Source organism: Notamacropus eugenii, chromosome 1 (genome assembly GCF_028372415.1).
Source record: "Notamacropus eugenii isolate mMacEug1 chromosome 1, mMacEug1.pri_v2, whole genome shotgun sequence".
In the NCBI taxonomy this organism is placed as follows: domain Eukaryota; kingdom Metazoa; phylum Chordata; class Mammalia; order Diprotodontia; family Macropodidae; genus Notamacropus; species Notamacropus eugenii.
Genome location: NC_092872.1, coordinates 696,565,151 through 696,584,213, shown reverse-complemented (window position 1 = coordinate 696,584,213; position 19,063 = coordinate 696,565,151). Strand labels below are relative to the sequence as shown.

General features: G+C 45.1%; 1 protein-coding gene across 5 annotated transcripts in view; it reads right to left on the bottom strand.

Moving 5' to 3' along the window:
* DUS2 (dihydrouridine synthase 2) overlaps positions 1 to 19,063 on the bottom strand; it is a 69,551-nt gene that overhangs the window by 3,617 nt on the left and 46,871 nt on the right. For all 5 annotated transcript variants that reach the window (XM_072636139.1, XM_072636140.1, XM_072636138.1 and 2 more), the window contains 5 exons: positions 14,094 to 14,180; positions 12,311 to 12,479; positions 9,923 to 10,044; positions 7,202 to 7,342; positions 5,121 to 5,208 (listed from right to left, as the gene is read on the bottom strand). In XM_072636139.1, coding sequence (XP_072492240.1) covers positions 5,121 to 5,208; positions 7,202 to 7,342; positions 9,923 to 10,044; positions 12,311 to 12,479; positions 14,094 to 14,180 — 607 coding nt within the window. The remainder of the gene's footprint in view (positions 1 to 5,120; positions 5,209 to 7,201; positions 7,343 to 9,922; positions 10,045 to 12,310; positions 12,480 to 14,093; positions 14,181 to 19,063) is intronic.

Sequence of the window (19,063 nt, the reverse complement as noted above, 5' to 3'; positions counted from 1 at the left end):
GCCCCTCTTTCCAGCCCTGTAACCCTTCCTTAGCTGGATCCTCACCCTGCCTTTCCCCAGGGGCCTGTTCTCTTTTCACTGACTAGCAGAAGTGTCAAACAGGCAGCTGAGGGCCACATGCAGCTTGCAACACTCCAACAGGCCCAACCAAATTAAAATGTAACTAGCTAATATTTAGCAAAATAAGTAAAATTACAATAAAACATAGATAATATTACATTTCAAAACTAAATGGCTCTGTGACCCACAGAGATTCTTAGGTATGGATTAATGGCCCTGTTCCTATTTGAGTTTGACATCACTACTCTATGGTACCTCCTTTGGTATTTTCATTAGTTCACATGGGTTCAGTGATCATATCCAAGAAGATGATTCTTAAATCTGTCCCTGCCCCAGTCTCTTTCCTTATCTCCAGTCATGCATCACCAGCTGCCTTTTGGACATCTTAATCAGATCCACCATAGGCATCTCAAAATAGCTATGTCCAAAACAGGGCTCATTATCTTTCCTCTGGAACCACCTCCTAAACTTCCTTTGTGGCACAGGTACCACCATTCTCCCACAAACTAATTAAAAAAGAAAGGACCTCAGAGGCCCTTTAGTCCGATTAATATCTAAAACAGAAATCTTATGACACCTGACCTAACAAATGGTCACCTAAACCACATCTCAAGAGCTCAGAGGAAGACAAGCTACCTGCTCCTGATGTAGCCTGTCCTGATGGGGTGATGAGACTTGGACCTTGAATTTTCCCACACAATCAAGTCCCTGGCATCTTCATGCAAGGCATCTGGCCCATCCCAGTCCACCTAGATACTCAGTAAATAGTCCTTTCACTGTCCTCTTGGACCATCCCAGGCTATTTACGGATCCTTAATCCCATTTAGATCTTTTATATAAGTACCGATCTCACCCCCATTCAGTTGCAGATTCCCTAAGAATCTGGCCTGCTCCTGTGAGCATTACAATAAACCCTACCACTTTGAAAGAAGGCTTGAGTGCGTGAGTTCATTCTAGGCAGACTCCCTCTGGACTCTTACATTTTGGGTTCCCAGCAATGCAACATATGCCACTTTGGTCAGTTCTATTAAGACATTTTTCCTTCCATCAGCCTAAGTTTGTCCCTTTGTCCCTTCTGAGCACTGCTTCATCTCCCCCTTACACAGGGAGGCCCTGAGGTTCCTGTGAACAGCTCTATGCCTTCCCTAGGGGCACCTTCTCTTCTCTAGGCTGACCCTCCCTAGCTCCTTCCCTGGATACTTGTATGGCACAGACAGAATGAGACCATGCTCCATTTTATCTGAAAGTATGGAACCCAGACTGAACCCCACGCTCCAGAAGTGGTTTGCCCTGGGCCCAGTGCAGAGATGTCACTTCCTTATTTCTAGAAGCTTACGCATCTCTTAATACAGCCCACTTTACAGCACTCCTTTTGGCTGCCTGATCACCCTGTTGCCTCATATTAAGTTTCTTGGACACACTGTTGTCTGTGTCTCCTCTATTAAAACTGTAAAGCCAATTTTTAAAAACTCAAATGTAAGATTTCACATTTTATTCCCATTAAATTTCAATTTATTACAATGTCCAAATTTTCTGAGCCATTAGCTAGCATGTTAAATGTTTCTCTCTGGTTTGTGCCCTTTGCAAATTGATAAGCATGATATTTGTATCCAAGCATCTTCAGGGACAAATCTCTGATAAAAACGTTCAGAAGCATAGGAATGCCAGAGTGTGAGCTTTGGACCCCCCCTTTTTGAACTTTTCCAAGAATTCCAGGAGCACAGCCCCTGAACTCAGATCCCTGGCATTTGCCTGAGGCACTGGCGAATAATATTTTCAGCTGCCCTTTCACTGTGGCCCTCATGGTCTGCATCTGGCCTGACCCTAGACCACCGCTGCTTGATTCCATCTAGACCCACTCCTTGACCACTGTATATAAGTGTCCCTCTTGGACACTTATATTACTATAGTAGATCACTCAGTTTCCTTAAGAGTCTGGCCCACTTCTACTGGAGAAACAATAAGAAGGCTTGAGTTGAATTCTTTTGAGGCAGGACCCATGTCTTTTGCCCTTGAATTTTTGGGTTCCCAGCACCCCTTAACCCCAACAGGATCATGCACATATCCTTAGGGATTATCCACTGGGGACCTACCTCCAAACTGACATTGTGCCATTAATGGTTACTCTGAACTGGTTTTTTCAACCTATTCTCAATTCACCTAAAAGTACTAAAATTTACCCCTTAACCCTTGGCGAACATCTAGGCACCTACATGCATTGTCCTGATCAACCAGTTCAGGAGCCCTTTTAAAGGAGAAAACATAACTGGACTTCTATATTCTATTCCTGAAAACCCATGCTGCCTCTCTGGGATCGCTGCTTCCCTCTCTCACTGTCCCTTTAATAATGCTCTGGAGTTCTGCAAGGAATTTAAGTCCAGTGCAGTAAGTCCGGCCTGCAGATTCTACCTGCTTGTGACATCTGTTTTCCAGAGCTGTCGCCCTCCCATTCACTATGATCTTTTATTGATCACTGAGAGTGGCTCAGCAATCAAAGTCACTGGTCCTTTTGTTCCACAAGTATGAAGTTCATCTGGCCAGGTGATCTCAGCTCACCAAGGATAGCTAAGCACCTTTTCTTAGTGCCTTCATGTAGACTGGGTATCAACTCTTTATTAGTCATTTTTGTTCTGTCCTTTCCAGTCCAAAGTCAGGGAGAAAGTTGGAGGGGAGGAGAGCACTGGAACTCCCTGGAATGAATTCTTCCCCAGCTTATTCCCTATAAAATGAGGGTGCTGGACTGAGACTCTAAACCAATGATCCCATGGCCTCCTCTTTCCCCCAAACACAGCTACCTTCCTCACTCCCTCCTTTGGCCGTCCTTAGCTTTCCACCTCAGTCCATGCTCCTTCCTGACACGGTTCTTATGGCACAGTGCCAGTCTTTTGTATTAATCCTCTGTCACCTGCCCGTGCTTCCATAATCAGTACTTATCTTTGGAAAATCTAAGTTGGTGGGTAAGCTCTCTGGTACAACATTGTTCTCCTCAGACAATTCCCATTATTTCTTCTTACTGGAATTGTTTTTCTGTACGACTTCAAAATTTAATTCTTGAGAGTTTCACATCTCTTCTGGGCCACCTCCCCTTATAGGATCCTATTTTTCCTTCCCTGAAATATAGATGCTCTCTCAAAAATCTAAGGTGAATGTCAAACTATGTATGGTTTTCCTTTCCTTCTCTATCACATATTCTAAGGAGCTAATACTTTTCCCATCATCAGATCAATTCTTCCTTATTAGTGAGAATTAGACTCAGATTAGAATTTCTTTTAGGTGCTTCTTCCACTTTTTGAAGGATGAAATAATGCTTTAAAGCAATTCCAGATGTTGTTAGCTGCTCTGCCTTTCTAGGTATCTGGATAACTGAAGTCCTCATGCCCCTGAGCCAGGCTCCTGTTTTGTTTCCTGACCTTGTTCATTTCCTTTGTCTATGCAGTATGTTAAATATGTTAATGACAAGGTCACTTATAGAAATATAATGGCAGAAGCTTCCACTGATCTCTACTCAAGTGTTCCCCACCACCCTTCCTCACTGGTTCCTGGATTTTCTCATACAAGTACACCTTCTTAATGCACAACACTACCCCACAGCCTACCATGTTTACAGGCAGCTGGTGGTGCTGTGGACAGAACCATGGGCCCAGACTCAGGAAGCCCTGAGTTTGAACCTGGTCTCAGAAATATGCTAGCTGTCTGACTGTGGGCAAGTCACTTAACCTGTCTGCCTCGGTTTCCTCATTTGTAAAATGGTGGTATCTGTGTCCCATGGTTGCTATGAGGGTCCAAAGAGAAAGTACCGGTAAGATGGTTGGCAGGCCTTACAGCACTAGATCAATGCTGCTGCTGCCATGAAGAGCCATGCTGCAGTCCCGGGTCTCATCTAATTAGGGTTAGTGATATCTGTGCAGTCACATTTACCTCTGCATGGGTCACCTTGCTGTCTATCTCAACTTTTCTCCATGTGGCAAGGACTCCAGTCTTCCTATCTATGGGTGATCTTCTGACTCGCCTATGTTCTTCTTACAATGGGGCACCCACACTGAGTGCCCTGTTCCACCCAATCTGGTCTGTTTAGGGAAGAGTCTGCTAAGCCTCCCCTTGCCATCGGCAGTGGGCCTCTCCTAAGGTAGCCCTATAACATGGTGATATTTCTGGTTGTTCTATCCCACTGATGAGTCATGCTGATCCTGCCCTATACTATAATTCCCAGAACTTCCTTACACAAATGGTTGCCTAGCTACACCTTCCCCCCACTCTTTTCTGGGCAGTTGATTTCTTGAAGCCAAGTATATGACATTTATCCTCACTCAGTCATGTCTTATTTGATTTAATATACTGCTTTATCTTATCTTATAAAGATCTTTTTGACTCAACTCTGTCACCCCCAGTGTTGGCCTCCCTCCTGGCTTTGTCAGTTGTAGACTTGTAAAAACTTCATTTATGTCTTTAACCTTGTAAGTCAATGATAAAAAAATGTTGAATGGCACAGGAGAGATCCCTGAGACACTCCACTAGGAACCTCCTTCTAAGCTGACCTATTAATTTTTTAGGTATGGTCAACCAGGTCAAAATGTGCCTAGCTACATCATCACCTAGGAAACAATTATGATAGTGGCATATGCCTGATATTGGATAACTACTTCTAATTCAATAGTTAAATTTTAAATTAATTAGGATTCACCGACTGGGAAAGAGACATATTATAAGAGGGTACTGCCACTGTCCTGGTCCTGTGATGGGGTGAGGTCTCTGGAAGGTCCCTCTCAGTTTGAGAACTGAGTCATCTAATAAGAGACTGTTGTGAGTGGACTCAGAAACTCTTGTTAGCGCTAGGTCTGCTCTGGTCTGTCTCTGGAGCAATATGGGGACCAGTCTGACGTCTACCTACTCCCCACTCCCAACAAACCACATGTAGGTTATTTTGAGCTAATTCTGGGCTAATCTGCTGCCCCAAATAGGCCTCCCCTCACTCATCGAAGCAGACAGGAAATGGATTTTCCCCTGTAGGCTTTCCAGATCAGCAGACACAGCAGAACGGACTTCCACCACCACCAACTCACTGTTTCATACACTGGTTGGGCTAACTTCTCCTTCCGGCACCATTCCAACAGGCACATCTTGGGTGTGATCTGGGGTGGATATTGTCTCCTGAATGAGAAAAGAAGTAAAAAAATGAGTCCATTTGTAGAGAAGGGAAGAAAAGGAAAAGGGGAAAAGATTTTCAACCAGTTCTCACTTTCTTTCCTTCCTTGCTGGGTGAAGCCAAGACAAAAGGATGCAGTTTATCTACAAGGTGGCTCCTGGGTGCTCTCTTCTCCCTTATGCTCGTGGATCTTAAATGTCTGGTTCTGAAGAAAAGAGGAAGCGCTGCGAGGAGCTATGTGGGCTGTGGGAATGGAACCTTGCTAAAGCTGATCTCTCAATGATCTCCTGAGAGGCTGGGATTTCCTGGAACACTTTCCAAGGCCCACCACTCTGGAAGCAGAAAAAGCTCTGACGTCAGAGGACGTGAGTTTGACACCAGCACTGCAGCTTGATGTTGTGTGACCTTTCTCTCTTATCTGTTAAATGAAGGTGCTGGACTAGATCACCTCAAAGATCCCTCCCAATGTCCACCTGCCCACCAAGGAACGATATCAGCCCAAAAGGAGCCATCCCAGCTCACAAGAAGAGTAAGCCAAACCATGCTGAGGATGACCTGCAGCACTGTCTGGTTCAGAAGAGAAGAGAGAAAGAGGAAGGATGGCAGGAATCAAGCACTCCTTGGACCCTAACTCAGGTAAGAGCACCTTTACAGAAGGAAGAGGCGGAGGGGGGCAATGAAACCATCACGATTCCATGTGTCTTGTTATGTGGATGTTCTGCTAAGTCAGAGGCTGCCCCTGTCGCCCAAAGGCCTTCTGACAAGGGGATGGCCAGCCCTGGTGCTCCTGAGGCCTTGTCTCTATGTGAAGGAAAGGCATGTCCCTTCCCTTGCCCCTGGTCACTGAAGTCACCTCCAGAATGAAGGCCCTGCAACCAGCAGACCTTCCCTCAGGCCCTGGGGGAAGGGACAGATCCCAGCTCACAAAGGATGGAGAATCACATGCAGGGATGAAATTCATGATTCAAAGGAAAGCGACTCACAGGGGAAAATCAGCAGGAGCATCCCAGGCAGCCTGTGCAGCTGTCACAACAGGATGATTAGTCTAACAAATGACAACAGCCGAAGGGCTCCAAAAGGGCTGAGGCTCTGGGAAAGACCCCAGAGCACAGGCAACATGGGAATGGGGCTATGGGGAGGGAGAAGGAAGACATCCTGGACTGAGTATAAGTTCTAGGTCACAGAGCCCTCAGAGGCAGACACAGCAGGGAAGGAGGGAGGGCAGGGGGAGATGGATTCCTGGATTTAGTCAGCAGTGTGCTGCTCTTCTGGTGTTACATCATGCCCCCTCTGATCCCTAAACACAGAAGATAATGGGAGGGAGGGCATCATAAGCACAGAACTTCTTACCAGAAAAAAAAGGCTTCTATTTTCAGAAAGATGCACTTTCTTGAGAGAGATATGTCTATAATGAATTTCAAGTCAAGAATAAAAAACCTATCAAGAAATGTTTGAGCTTCCTTTGCAGGGGAAAGGGAGCTTCATAATATAAGCCAAGGAAATCTTCTTTTCTGGGCTCAGAGAACTCCCATAGAGGTCATACAACTAAATACAAACACCTTGAGAAAGAAATCCCAGAAAGAAAAAACTGTTTTCAACTTTGAAAAGATGATGGGTTAGAAAAGACGATGAATCAGGTTTGGCCCTAGGCCACTGGTAAAGGCTTGAGCAGCTTCCTTTTAATAAAATGAAAGGGTTTGCTAACAATAACCCAACAACAGTCAGATTTTAGGTACCATGTTCAGGTTGCTTAAGGACTCTCCCACAACAACCTTGTGAGGCAGGTGATACAATCTTCATTATTCCCATTTTCCAGATGAGGAAACTGAAGCTCTGATAGGCTAAGAACTTGCTCATCTATAGCTAGTAAATGTCTGATGCAGGATCCGAATCTGAGTCTGGAGCACCATTTCTGGAGCACACTCTGCCTCCAGGTGATCCTCTCCATCCTCCTCCCTCCCCACCCCCATCCACCCCGCCTACAAGTTTGTGACTTACTTGTCAAACTTAATCGCCATTCTGATGACATCAGGATCTTCAGCCTCCTCCTCCTCCTGAGCTTGGATTTGGAGTGTGGCTGCTTTGGCTGCCAATTCTGCAACCATCTCTTCATAGAAGGTGCCCAATTCAAAGGCATCACTATGGAAGACAAAGAAGCCTCCTTAGCAACACACAGCATGACCCCCATGGGTACCAGAAAAATGGGATGCCGTCTCCCTACCAAACTGGTGTGTGCTTTCCTTCTGCCCCCTTCATTCTCCTGTCCCTACCAGGCTGCACGCCTATCACCACTTCTACATCTCACCAATTCCTTGGCTCACACACTTGCTATTAAGGGACCAAATATCCTAGACTGGAACTGATTTGAATTGGCTGCAGTGGTTCATCACCACCATGAGGAGGCACTGTGGGGTTCCTTGGAAATACACAATTTGGCAACTGCTGACCAGTTAGGAAGCACCCACTTGCTGTGTTGGTGTTACTGGGGTACTAAGGGGCTAACCACACTCAAGCCAGAGTCAGACCATCCAATCAATCCTGATCTTAGGAGGGTCTTTATGAAAGTGAAGGAGATACATCGGCAAGGCTGCTTTTCAACAAACCCTTTCTTAGTAAGGGCACCACCACCAAACGTGGCTTCAGCAAAGATGGAGGAGAGAGCCCTGGTAGTCAGCCAGAAGTGGTACACTGGATAATGACAGCTCACCTCCTTCTGTCCAATAAATACCACACACTTGGCTAGGGCCTAACCTTCAGGACAACTGCCTTCTCACCTCTCCACTGAGCAGTGTGCCTACCGAGGCTGCCTTCAGAGCCAATGAAAGGACCTTCACTCACCCAACTACCACCTGCCCTAAGAGACAGATTCAGAAACACAAGGACCAGTCCTTCTCATCTGTTCTGGCCAGCAGTGACCTAACGAGTCTGGATGACTAAACAATACTCACTTCTGGCAGGAGGGGAAAACACTTACCCCTCTCTGCCTGTTTGCCATAACTCTAAAGCCATGTTCTCTAGGAAGCTTTCTCTGACCTCTAGTTGGTAAAGATCTTCCTACCTGGACCTCACACATACTTCTGTTTTGTTTCTTTTTAATGTATTCATCATGTGATTTTGAGTGTTCTCATCATCTCTATGTGTGTTTCATTTCTCTTCTGTAAGACCTTATGCTTCAAAAGGGCAGACATCAGGTAGGTCTTATCTAAACTCTGTATCTTTCCCTAGCCCTGAACAGAGTTCTACTCACACTGCCACTTACAGTTAGAGCACTGGGCTGAATTTAACAACAGGAAACTGAGGAGAGGTAAATGTAAAGATTCGCATAGGTCTAAAAAATCAATTTCACCAGCATAGGACAGGGAACCTGGTAGTAAGGTTCACTTGCAAGGCCACTTGTGATAATTATTTTAGCTGGTTTTCTACAGATAATACCTGGCAAGTTAAGAGGAGCTTTGCTCAAAGAAGTCAGTTGTTTCTTTCCTATGTGGTAGCAGTGGCATCACCACCTATTGTAATTTACCTCTCTAACCTTACCTCCTACCATTACCCTACATTTAAAAATATTTTTATTAATTCATTTGCAAATATATCACTCCTCATTCCCTACCCAGGGAGCCATTCTTAGTAACAAAGAATCCAAAAAAAAAAGGAGAAAAAGAAACCAACACTTCACTTGTGTTTGACAGTATATGCAATATTCCACAACCATAGTCTTTCACCTCCTTGTATTCAATTTAATTCAACAAATATTTATTAAATACTAACAGGCTCACGGGAAGAGAACACAAGGAGTGAACTGAACAGATGAACCAAAAATTTTGAGAGAGAATGTCTCTTTTTTACCTAGTTTTATGTTTTTCAAAACATTTGGGTTCTCATTTCCTTTCTGAAATATATAGAGTAATGTGTCTGAAAAAGATCTGGAGAATTTATGGATAAGTCAGAAGTGTGATGTGGCAACCAAAAAAGCTACTGCATTCTTGAGCAGCATTAAGAAAGAGCTTCAGGGAATAAGGTTATTTTATAATAAGCCTTTTGTAAGCTGTCCCAGAGGCCACACTTCAAGTATAGAGCTCAAGGGAAGTCTGGACAACCATTTGTTTAGGGATGTTGTACAGGGGATTCAGGCTGGCCTGGAAGGACACTGAACAAGGTGCCTTCTCTTAGACCCATGGATCTTGTACCATCTCTATCCTCCTAACTTCTCCAACACTTACAATAACTGCAGAGACCTCTCATTTCATACTGGCACATGTTCACGGCAGCTTTGTCCTATCTGCCCCTTGAGGGTAGGGACTAGATGTTATACTCCTCTGGATTTTCCCCAGCAGCTGAGAAGCCACCAGAAATTCACCACTTCATGCATGTGGAGTTCCTGGCAATAAGAGTCATCTTTTACAGAGAAGTACACCTGCCCCTAGAATGTGAGAGGGACAGGTCCTGGTGGCCCAGAGAAGCCCCTTGGGACCTCAGGGGCTTTTTAGAGGTACCCAGCCCGGCCCCTCCAGGGGACATGCAAGCTCCTTGGGAGCTGGGATGGTTTGGGGATTTGTTTTGTATTCCAGGTCCTGACACACAGCTGGGGCTCAATAAATGATTGCTGACTGACTGACTGAGAATCCCTGAAGTCTAACAAGAAGGCTGAAGGAAAAGAATGAATCTCCTCCCCAGCCACCTCTGGGCCTGACCCTGGTCTAGGGGCTTCTTCCCCACACACACCAGATTTCCTGGGAAGACTGAGCAGCGTGGAGCTTCCTTCCTTGGGGAGTCTCTAACTGTTCTCTCAGCATCTGACACAAGCAGTACTTCGTATTGGCGTAGTGATTGTCATATCTCACCGCCTGCGAGGAAAAGCAAAAAAGAGCTGAGGAGGGGTCAGTGAGGCACAGAGAGCGTATGAAGGGCGAGGGAGGCAAGAGAACCCCCTCTGATGACCCTTCATGAGGCTCTGAAGTCAGAGGATGAGGGAGGAGGGTCCCACTCATTAATGAAATAATTATATAAAGAGAGAATGTTTTCATGATGAACACTCCTTCAGGGCAGGGAAGAAGACCAATCATCTTACTCTGCAAAGCCCTGCCCAGCCTGATTCCATTTCCTCTAGCTGTTTGATCAGTTCATTGTGGTTTCACCCCAGCAACCTGTGCTGCTTTTGTTTAGCAGTGAAAGCACATTCTGCCCTGTTCCAAGCATATCCATCTCTCTATCTCAGCATCTTCAACAACTGCAAAGATGCCGTTACTGGCTCCCAGTGAGACTGGCAGTGGGTGCACCCCAGTCAGGCAGGGAGGCCTACAAGGCCACCTACGATCACTACTTTCGCTTGTTGTCTACAGACAACACCTAGCAGGCTAAGAGGCGAGGTACTTTGCTCAAACAAGTCAGCTGTTTCTTTCCTATGTGATGACACGCCCACTGGGAGAGAACACAGGGAGTCACTTAACAGGCTAACCAAAAAGTTCCAAAGAAGATACTTCTTTTTTACCCAACTTTATGTTTTTCAAATTCACAAGTTCAGCTTACATTTGGTTTTTTCCTTATGATCTCATTTCACGTCTGAAATACATAAAGCTACTAGTCAGAAGGGGATGGGTGTGAGGAATGACCATAGAGGATCACAAAGACTTTGAAGGGGAAAGGATCTTAGAGCTCAGTCGAAGCCAAATTCCTGATTTTACAGAAGAGGAAACTGAGGCTTGGAAGTGAAATCATCTGCTGTTCGAGGACATACCATGCCACCCTACGATTTTTAGTAATTGGCCTTCGCTGAACAAGAGGGTGTGCTCTAGACCCTTTCTAGACTGGATCATGTGAGTCTTGTTCAAAATCATTCATCCTTCCACCAGTATTCCATTATTTGGCCAACTTGTGTGACTATTTAAGTCAAAGATATGATTGAGGTCCCTCTGTCAGTGGGACAAAAGCAATTCAGAAACAACATTTGGGCAACTTCTTATTTTCTAGTCTGAAGATTTATCCCCTTGCCCCTCACCTATTTATACTCATTAAGCATTTATTTATAACTGCATCTGGCAGCTCCTTCAATCCTCCCCCAAGGGAAACTGGTTTAGGAATCACTAACTCCCAATCTCACCTTTCTGGCTCATGGATTTAAAATATTCTGGGAATGAAGCAGGAGATTCTTAGAAACTGTTTTGATTAACAGCCCAAAGATATATTGCCATGGAGATGATTTTATCAACAACAGCTGTTACATTAACCCCTTCTCCTCCACTGAGATATACCTTATGCTGTACTGCTTTTATGTGGATGGGAGGCTAATCTTCTGTTGCATCCCTCTTCTTAAGTTGTCTGTTCCATAAAATTCATGTCTACATCATTCCTTCTCTCCCCACCACTGAAGATTACTACCTTCACGAGGGCAGAAGTTATGTTTTTGGTTTGTTTTTTTTAAAACAATAAGACACAAGTCTTTACCAAGGTGAACAACTGAGTCTCTGGCCAGTCCTTCAAGCAGCTCCAAGGACCAAAATTTCACCTTGTATCTCCCCTGTTTTAGTGGAGTCAGCAAGGGGAAAGAAAACAAAAGGTAATGTTTGAAAAACCAAGAAGGGAGAAAAGAACATCAGAGCAGGAGGTCAGGAGTATCCATTAACATGATGCTCCCAGATGAGAAGGATTTTAAAGAAAAGAGCTTTAATCAGAGACAGCACAGTGAACAGGGAAAACCATTGCAACTATAAGCAAGGCACTTAATTTGCCATTTTTCTCATCTGTAAAATGGGGATAATTCTTGGGGTACTTATCTCACAGGGTTGTCGATGTAAGAATCAGACGAGACAACGTATAAGTAATTTGACAGCTTTACGCACTGCATAAATATCAGCTGTCACATTACAAGTATCACACACCCAACCAGGATTTTGGCCTGGGGTGGGGGGTGGGTGTGGGGGGGTGGGTGATGATAAACATGGTACAATGGAAAAAGCAGGGGGTGTGTAGAGCAGAGGACCAAGACTCCAGCACTACCTGTGTAGCCTTGACATTGCAGGCCTGATTGCTTCTCTGTACAGTGAGTTGGACAAAATAATCCCTAAGGTCCCTTCTACCATCTCTATGACTGTTCTGACAAGTAATGAGACCTACGTATTTTATGTACTCTTGCATGATCTTTTCCAGAGGTTGCAGGCCCTCCTTCCTAAAGATTGATGGGTTCCACATGGCTGCGCGTGCCACCATCACGGAAGATGCTGAAGTCTCTTGCCGGAAGGCTTCTAGGTCTGAGTATACTTTGATGTGGTCGTGAGATCCTCCGCTGAAAGCCAACACAGGGAGTTATGGCTGTTTGCAATTAAGAGATCAACCTCACTAATTAGAGTGGTGATGGAAGCCTAACCCTTGCCTGAGACATTGTGAGAGTCCCTAATGGGAACAGGACGAGAAGACAGTCCATGGAGCCCAAGGCCATGTGTCGCCACGTCTCAGCAGGCTGCTACGTGGGGAGGATGACACCTTCTATCTCAGAAGCCTGCAGCATTGTAAGAGGCGTGAATACTCTGTGGAGATCACAGTAACCTGAGCAGCTTGCTAACAATACGCCCACACTCCCTAGCCTGACCGCCTGCCTCACCTCTGACATTTCTGTGATAAAAATGAAAGTCATAAAAACCAGACCTGGACATCTGAATCAAGGGTCCCAGGTTTAAGTTGGCACTAGAACCACTTCTAAGACCCCTTGTGGAGGGGATCAGTCTCCCTAACTAGATCTTTCATGAGCAGAAGCTGCTCACGCCTCTGCTTTCAGCCAGGCTGGCTCTGGACAACCAGTACCCAAATATGGCTCCCATGGTCCCAGTTGCAGGCTCTGGGCTGGACACTCCTTTGGCTTTTGCCCTGGCATCAGTATCTTTTTGCTGCAGGTATCCCTAACACACAGTACACCCTACCCCTAAATGCTGTGCTACCCTATGGTTCTTGTCTGCCCACCTGATGACTTGGTGATTTAACATGACACTCAGCACCCATGTGTTTTCTAACTCCAACTGCTTCCCTGGCTCCTGCCTCCCCATCTCCACCTTGGCCCCACATCTGGTCTGTTCCTGCACCCTTGCCTTACATTATGGCCTTACCTTGTTTCTAGCAGTGACTTCAAAGAATGTCCTTGGTGGAATGGGAAGATATTGTGACAGATATGATGGCCTGGGGTTTCCTTTTAGATTTAAACCCTCCTTATATGGAATGGAGAAGAAAACCCTAGACCACTATACTCAGAACAAAAAAGGAGCTAAAAGGGGGGTGGGGTGGGTGTCACCTTCTAAAGTTCTCTCAAGAATAAAAAGATGACACAGTGAAGGAGCCAAAGGAAGAGGCTGAAGGAGATGATTAGGCCTGCCTCTGTTTACATTCCAACCAACAGCAGAAATTTCTTTGAACTTTCCCAAACTTGCAATTTTAAACTATGTTTGTCCCTCATAGTAAAAAATACTTAAGTAGTTTAGTAGTAAATTTAAGTAGTAAAAACTCTTAAGAGATATCAAAAAAATGTGTGTTTGCTTCAGAGACAGAGGGAAAAGCCATGAGTCCTGTTTAGTAGACTCTAGAGAAGAGAAAGCGTTGGTTGGAAGAATGAGTGGTGGTGGCCAAAAAGGGAGAACTGGGACCACATCCTGGGTTTATAGAAGGCAGAACAAAACTGAACTGGGAGTCACTCAGAACAGATCGCTGGAAGCTGCTCACTAGCAGTCAGACCCTAGGTGATTCCCCAGGCTCCGGCCCTCTGTCACTAAAAGAAGTGATAACCCATGCCCTCTATGTTGACAGAGTAGAACCAGTCCTACAAACGAACTCCGTTCCCCAGCTCAATCTCATGGGCTAGCATCTAGGTCCAATTTGGATCACACTGAATTAGTGATTAATAAGAAAAACTTACTTAGCTATTACTGGAATGGAGACAGCTTCAGCAATGGCTTTGATAATATCACAGTGGACAGGATGCTGAGGTCTCTCTTCCTTCTTCCTTTATAACAAAAGAGGGCAGAGAAAACACTGAGGTTAACAAAATATTCTCAAACTTTCTCTGGGTTGTCAGGTAACACAACCATGCTGTTCCAGGAAAGCCCCAGAAAGAAGCCTAACTGATGAAACCAGAAGCCCTTTGGGTGCAGTGGGAAGTGGAAGGGTGCAACAGAGGGAAAAACTCAGACCCACTCATGCTGTCAGTCCCAGATCCCCAACGTAACATTGATGTGGGGCAAGAGGAAAGAAAAAGGAGCACATGACTGAGATAACTCAGAGGCCACATACCTGGACTAGGTCTGAGAAGACACAAAAAATCTAAAGCCCTGGAATTATTCTCTGTATAATGCCCAAGTAGACTGTGGGGCTGGAGGGGAGAGGGACCCTGGATCTCCCTACCTGTCCCCACTAAGGATCACTTTGGATCCATCCATTTTTCAACTTTGGAGGTTGAATAGAGATGGGACAATGCCCAAATTTTCGTGGGACACAAGGGCAGTTACAGACTACTAAGAAGGACATTCACATATCTCGCAAGCTGCTTTCAACATTTCTTATAAATGTAATTCCCACTGCATGAAACCAGCCTTGAAGGACATACGGGGTCCAATCTGAGCTAATAATGGGCAATGATAAGTGATCTGCAAGACCACACCTTCTGCCCTGATCCCTGATGCCAGCAGTTAGGACTTCGTCTCTTCTCAAATTTTCCCATAACAATCTGTCGGTCTTCGTTTTGCACTGGTTCTCCTCATACCCTTAGCCTTGCATTACTCTTATCTCTAGGTCATTTCCCTGTAGCAGAATGTAAGAGTCAGGACTATGCCATTTTCCACCATTGTATCTCTACCAAATATTTCCTGAACTGAATGGAATGACTGCAAGCCCAGGATTAAAAATACCAGAACTAGGAGGTGCAGAGAGAAGAAAAACCAAGCCCTGTCTGGCTACCTGGCAAAGTCAAACAGGCTACCGCCACAGGAAATAAAGGTTATCTTTCCAAATAAATGAAGGAAGGTGGGAGAGAAGATGGAAAGGAAGGAGGGAGGAAAGAAAGAAGGCAGGAAGAGAGGCAAGAAGGAAAAAAAGGAAGGAAGGTGGGAAGGAGGGAGAGAGGGAGGAGGAAAGAAGGAAGGAAGGAAATATTCTATGGCAAATGAAAAGTAACTTAGCAATTAGGAGGGATAAAAATCATTCCAGGGGTACTTTGAAAGGGGCTTCAGAGAATTTTCAAATACAGTGAGAGGAACAAAGCCAGCTAGAGAATCACCAGAACCATGTAATCAAGGTATATATTCAAGGATGAAAATGCAGTAGAGAGAAGGGTAAACCAATTCTTTGCCTAAAAGATCCCCTCCCCCCAAACAACCTTTTGATATAGACAAGTCTCAGCTGCTGAAACAAAGGGCAAAGAAAACAGGCTGCTCTGGAGCTGACCAACAAATGAGACACAGATAAATCACTGAAAAGGGAGAGAACCCACAGGAGCGTTCGGAAAGAATTTGAGAATCAGGGTAAGACAATGTTCTTCAAAAGGTATAGCCTGCCCCCAATCGCTACTATGCCACCTGAGGGACAATCAACATCACCTTCATCGATCATAAAGCTTCAGAGGGGTATCCTAAGGACCCTGTGTCTGTGTATCTGGGAATGTACAGCTCCTGGGACTTCACTGATTCATTCAACAATGATGCTACAGGTATTCTGTATGAGGCCCTGTATACCACAAGGGAATTCTAGATTTGGATAGAAAAGGTAGAAAAGTTGGTATTTTATAGCAAGAACAGTCCCTCAAGAAACCAAAACTTGGTCATTTTTGTTTTACTCCAACTACAAAGACAATGTAGCTTAACTGAAGTTACTGCGCTCTACCTGCACAAAGAATCATCACTGCTCTCCCTCTTCCCCTAAGTCCAAGAGGACACGAGGCCGTGTGTCAATGGGACAGGTTCACATTATTACAGAAGAAAGTGACCAAGGTGGCTGGTTGCCTACTTAATGCACCGGTGGTTCTGTCCAGAGTATATGATTAGGAGGCTGGGAAACATGGAGGAGGACAAAGAGGGCTGGGTTTCAGAGTTAGGAGACTGGTGTTGAAGCCCTAGCTCTAACATTTAAGAGCTGGATGACCTTGGACACCATTTAGACTATTTAAAGCTTTAGTTTGTTCCGATATGAGACAGGGATAGTAATGCCTGTGTTACAGACCACTTGGCATTGCATTTTATGAACTCCAAAGTGCTCTAGACATGGGAGCATTTGGCTCTGGTCCCCAGGGAGGCCACTACTAAACTGTCCAGAGAGTGAGGGGACTGCTATACACACCATCAGAAATGGTAGAAAAAAGCTACCATACCAGGGTACCACAGCTACCAGATAGCTGGTAGAAAAAAGGAGATATGTTTAGCCTGGAAAAAAGAAGACTCAGAGGACACAAGACAGTTATTTTAAAGTATTTCATGGACTATTTCACCCTGTTTAGGAGGGATTCAATGTTAGGTGCTTAGCCCCAGACCGCAGAACCAGGAACAGATCACAGAAGGAGATTTACAATCTCCTAGTAAGAAAAACCTTCCTAACAAATAGGATTTATACTCAGACAAGCTGCTTCAGGAGATAGAGGTGTCTCCCTTATTAGCAGCCACAAAGCAGAAGCACAAAGACTACCAGTCAAGGCCCAGAGGGCTGGGGGTTGGGGAATGATGGCGTCAGAAGAGGATTCTGGTTCAAATGGATGGACTGACCTAGAAAGGCCTGAAGTCCCTTTCAGTACTGCAATTCTGTGAAAGTGATGAATACAGAGAGGTATGAAAAGATTTCTATGAACTGATGCAGTAAAGTAAGAACGCTCAAGAAAACAAGAGACACAGTGACTCCAATCAATGGAAAAGGAAAGACTGACACACCAAAAATTGTGAGTAAATGTAATAAAACCATAAAGATCAAGCCGGACTCCAACGAGGAGAGATGAGAAGATACCCCTATCCTCGCCCCTTCGTGGAGGCAGGAGGCCGGAGGCCCACGGCTGTTACACATTGCACAGGTTTTCAGTTTTCCAACGTTTCAATCAGTTGTGCTGACTTCTCTGTCCTCTCTCTAAAAAAAATACTATTTGTTATATGGGATGGTTCTCTGGGAGGGACAGAGGTCAATAAAAACTTCTAAGCCCTGGTCCTTGAAGGAGTTTCCAATTCAAACAGCTAATAATCTCAGTCCAGAAGTGCCCAGATAAAGGTGAAGAACATGGTATTCAGAAAGGGAAATACTACTCAAGACCAACCACCCCACTTCTCCTGAAAAGAAACTTCATGGTTAGAATGCTTCATGTATTGCTCCAGGTGCTCATATAGATCCCTCTGAATCTTTACCTCCCAGTCATCAATGCTTTCTCCCCCCTCGAATCACTGTATCTGTGCACCTGTTGTACCCCTACTAAAACGTAAGCTCTTTGACCACAGGGATAATCTGTGTTTACATCCCTAGAGTCTAGCACAATGCCCTGACCATACCAGGCACTAACCGATGAGGCCCTGGTGGGTGGAGGAAAGAAGTGGAGCATGTTTGTGGGGCTGGTGTCCCTTTCCCTGGGGGCCTGTTCATGTGACCCTCAGGGCTCATTGTCAATGACTCACTGCATCTCAGCTGGGTACAAATCACCTGCCTCCAAGAGCACAGGAAATATTGGCTGCAGCCCCTACCCAAGTCCATGTTAACCATCACAGACGCTGGACTCAGCCTCTGGTGAAGAAAAAGCCCAGAGGAGACAGAGACAGAGGTTTCTCTGGAAGAGTAAATTACCATTTTTGAGTGTGAACTTCAGTATTTCAAGGAGTCACAATCTGTTGATGTGAATGATGCAGAACCATGTGAACCCCCTTTCCTTCTTTATTTGGTCTTTGGGTGTTGCATGGTTGAGTACACTTATCGGCTGGAGCTAACCTTTGCACCCTTGACTGGGGGAGGTGAAGTGGGAGTGGGTGGGGGTTTTTGGATGACAGAGTCAATCAGACCCTAACTGAACTTTTGGTGCAAAGCAGAGAATTATGGTGGGGAAAAGTGTTCAACTTATAGGCAGATGACCTGGGTTCAAATTTTGCATTTGAAAGAAGAAAGCAAGGTGGATAACCACATGTAACCAGGCTCAATTCCTCATTTATACAATGAGTGGTGATCTTGCTGGGTTTCTGGGAATTTAATGAGATAACCTAAGCTCCCTTTGTTCAGTGAATGTCAACCTGAGGTCACCTTCCTAGCATCAGAAAACCCTGGGGGGCTATGGCACAGCAGTGACCTGGGCCTCACAGAGTCCACCCAACAGGTCAGTTACAGCCTTATTCTGCCCCCCAGGCTGCTAACAATGCTATTGGAGATTATGGGACCTCAGCTCTTGTGCTTGTGGGATCACCATGGATTGTCTGATACCTTAGTCTGTTCTAGGAAACCTTTCCATAGACAAGTACTCCAAGGGAATACAAAGCATTTCTGACACTTGTCAAGACTCTGGTTCAGTTACAGATACAACATGCTCAGGCATTCTATGATATTCCCATTTGCTCAGTTAGCTGCTCTCTACTTAGTATTCCTTACAGCTTATTATGATCCTGGTTACTCACAGTTATTTAAAGTTATCAGTTAAAATGACAATAAGAAGATTAAAGTTCCTCAGATATTTTACGACTACCTGTAAATGATTTGCCCTTTGACACAATGGTGACACTTTGTGTAGGTTACAGATCACATTCCAGGAGACACACAGCTTGGAAGGTAGCCTGCCCCATTTTTATCAGGGCTTCTCCTCTGGGCTTTGGAGCCCTTTAACTGTGAAGCAAAGAGCAAGGCCGCCATCATCCATCAGCGGCTGGACCAATCCGCCAGAACTTATAG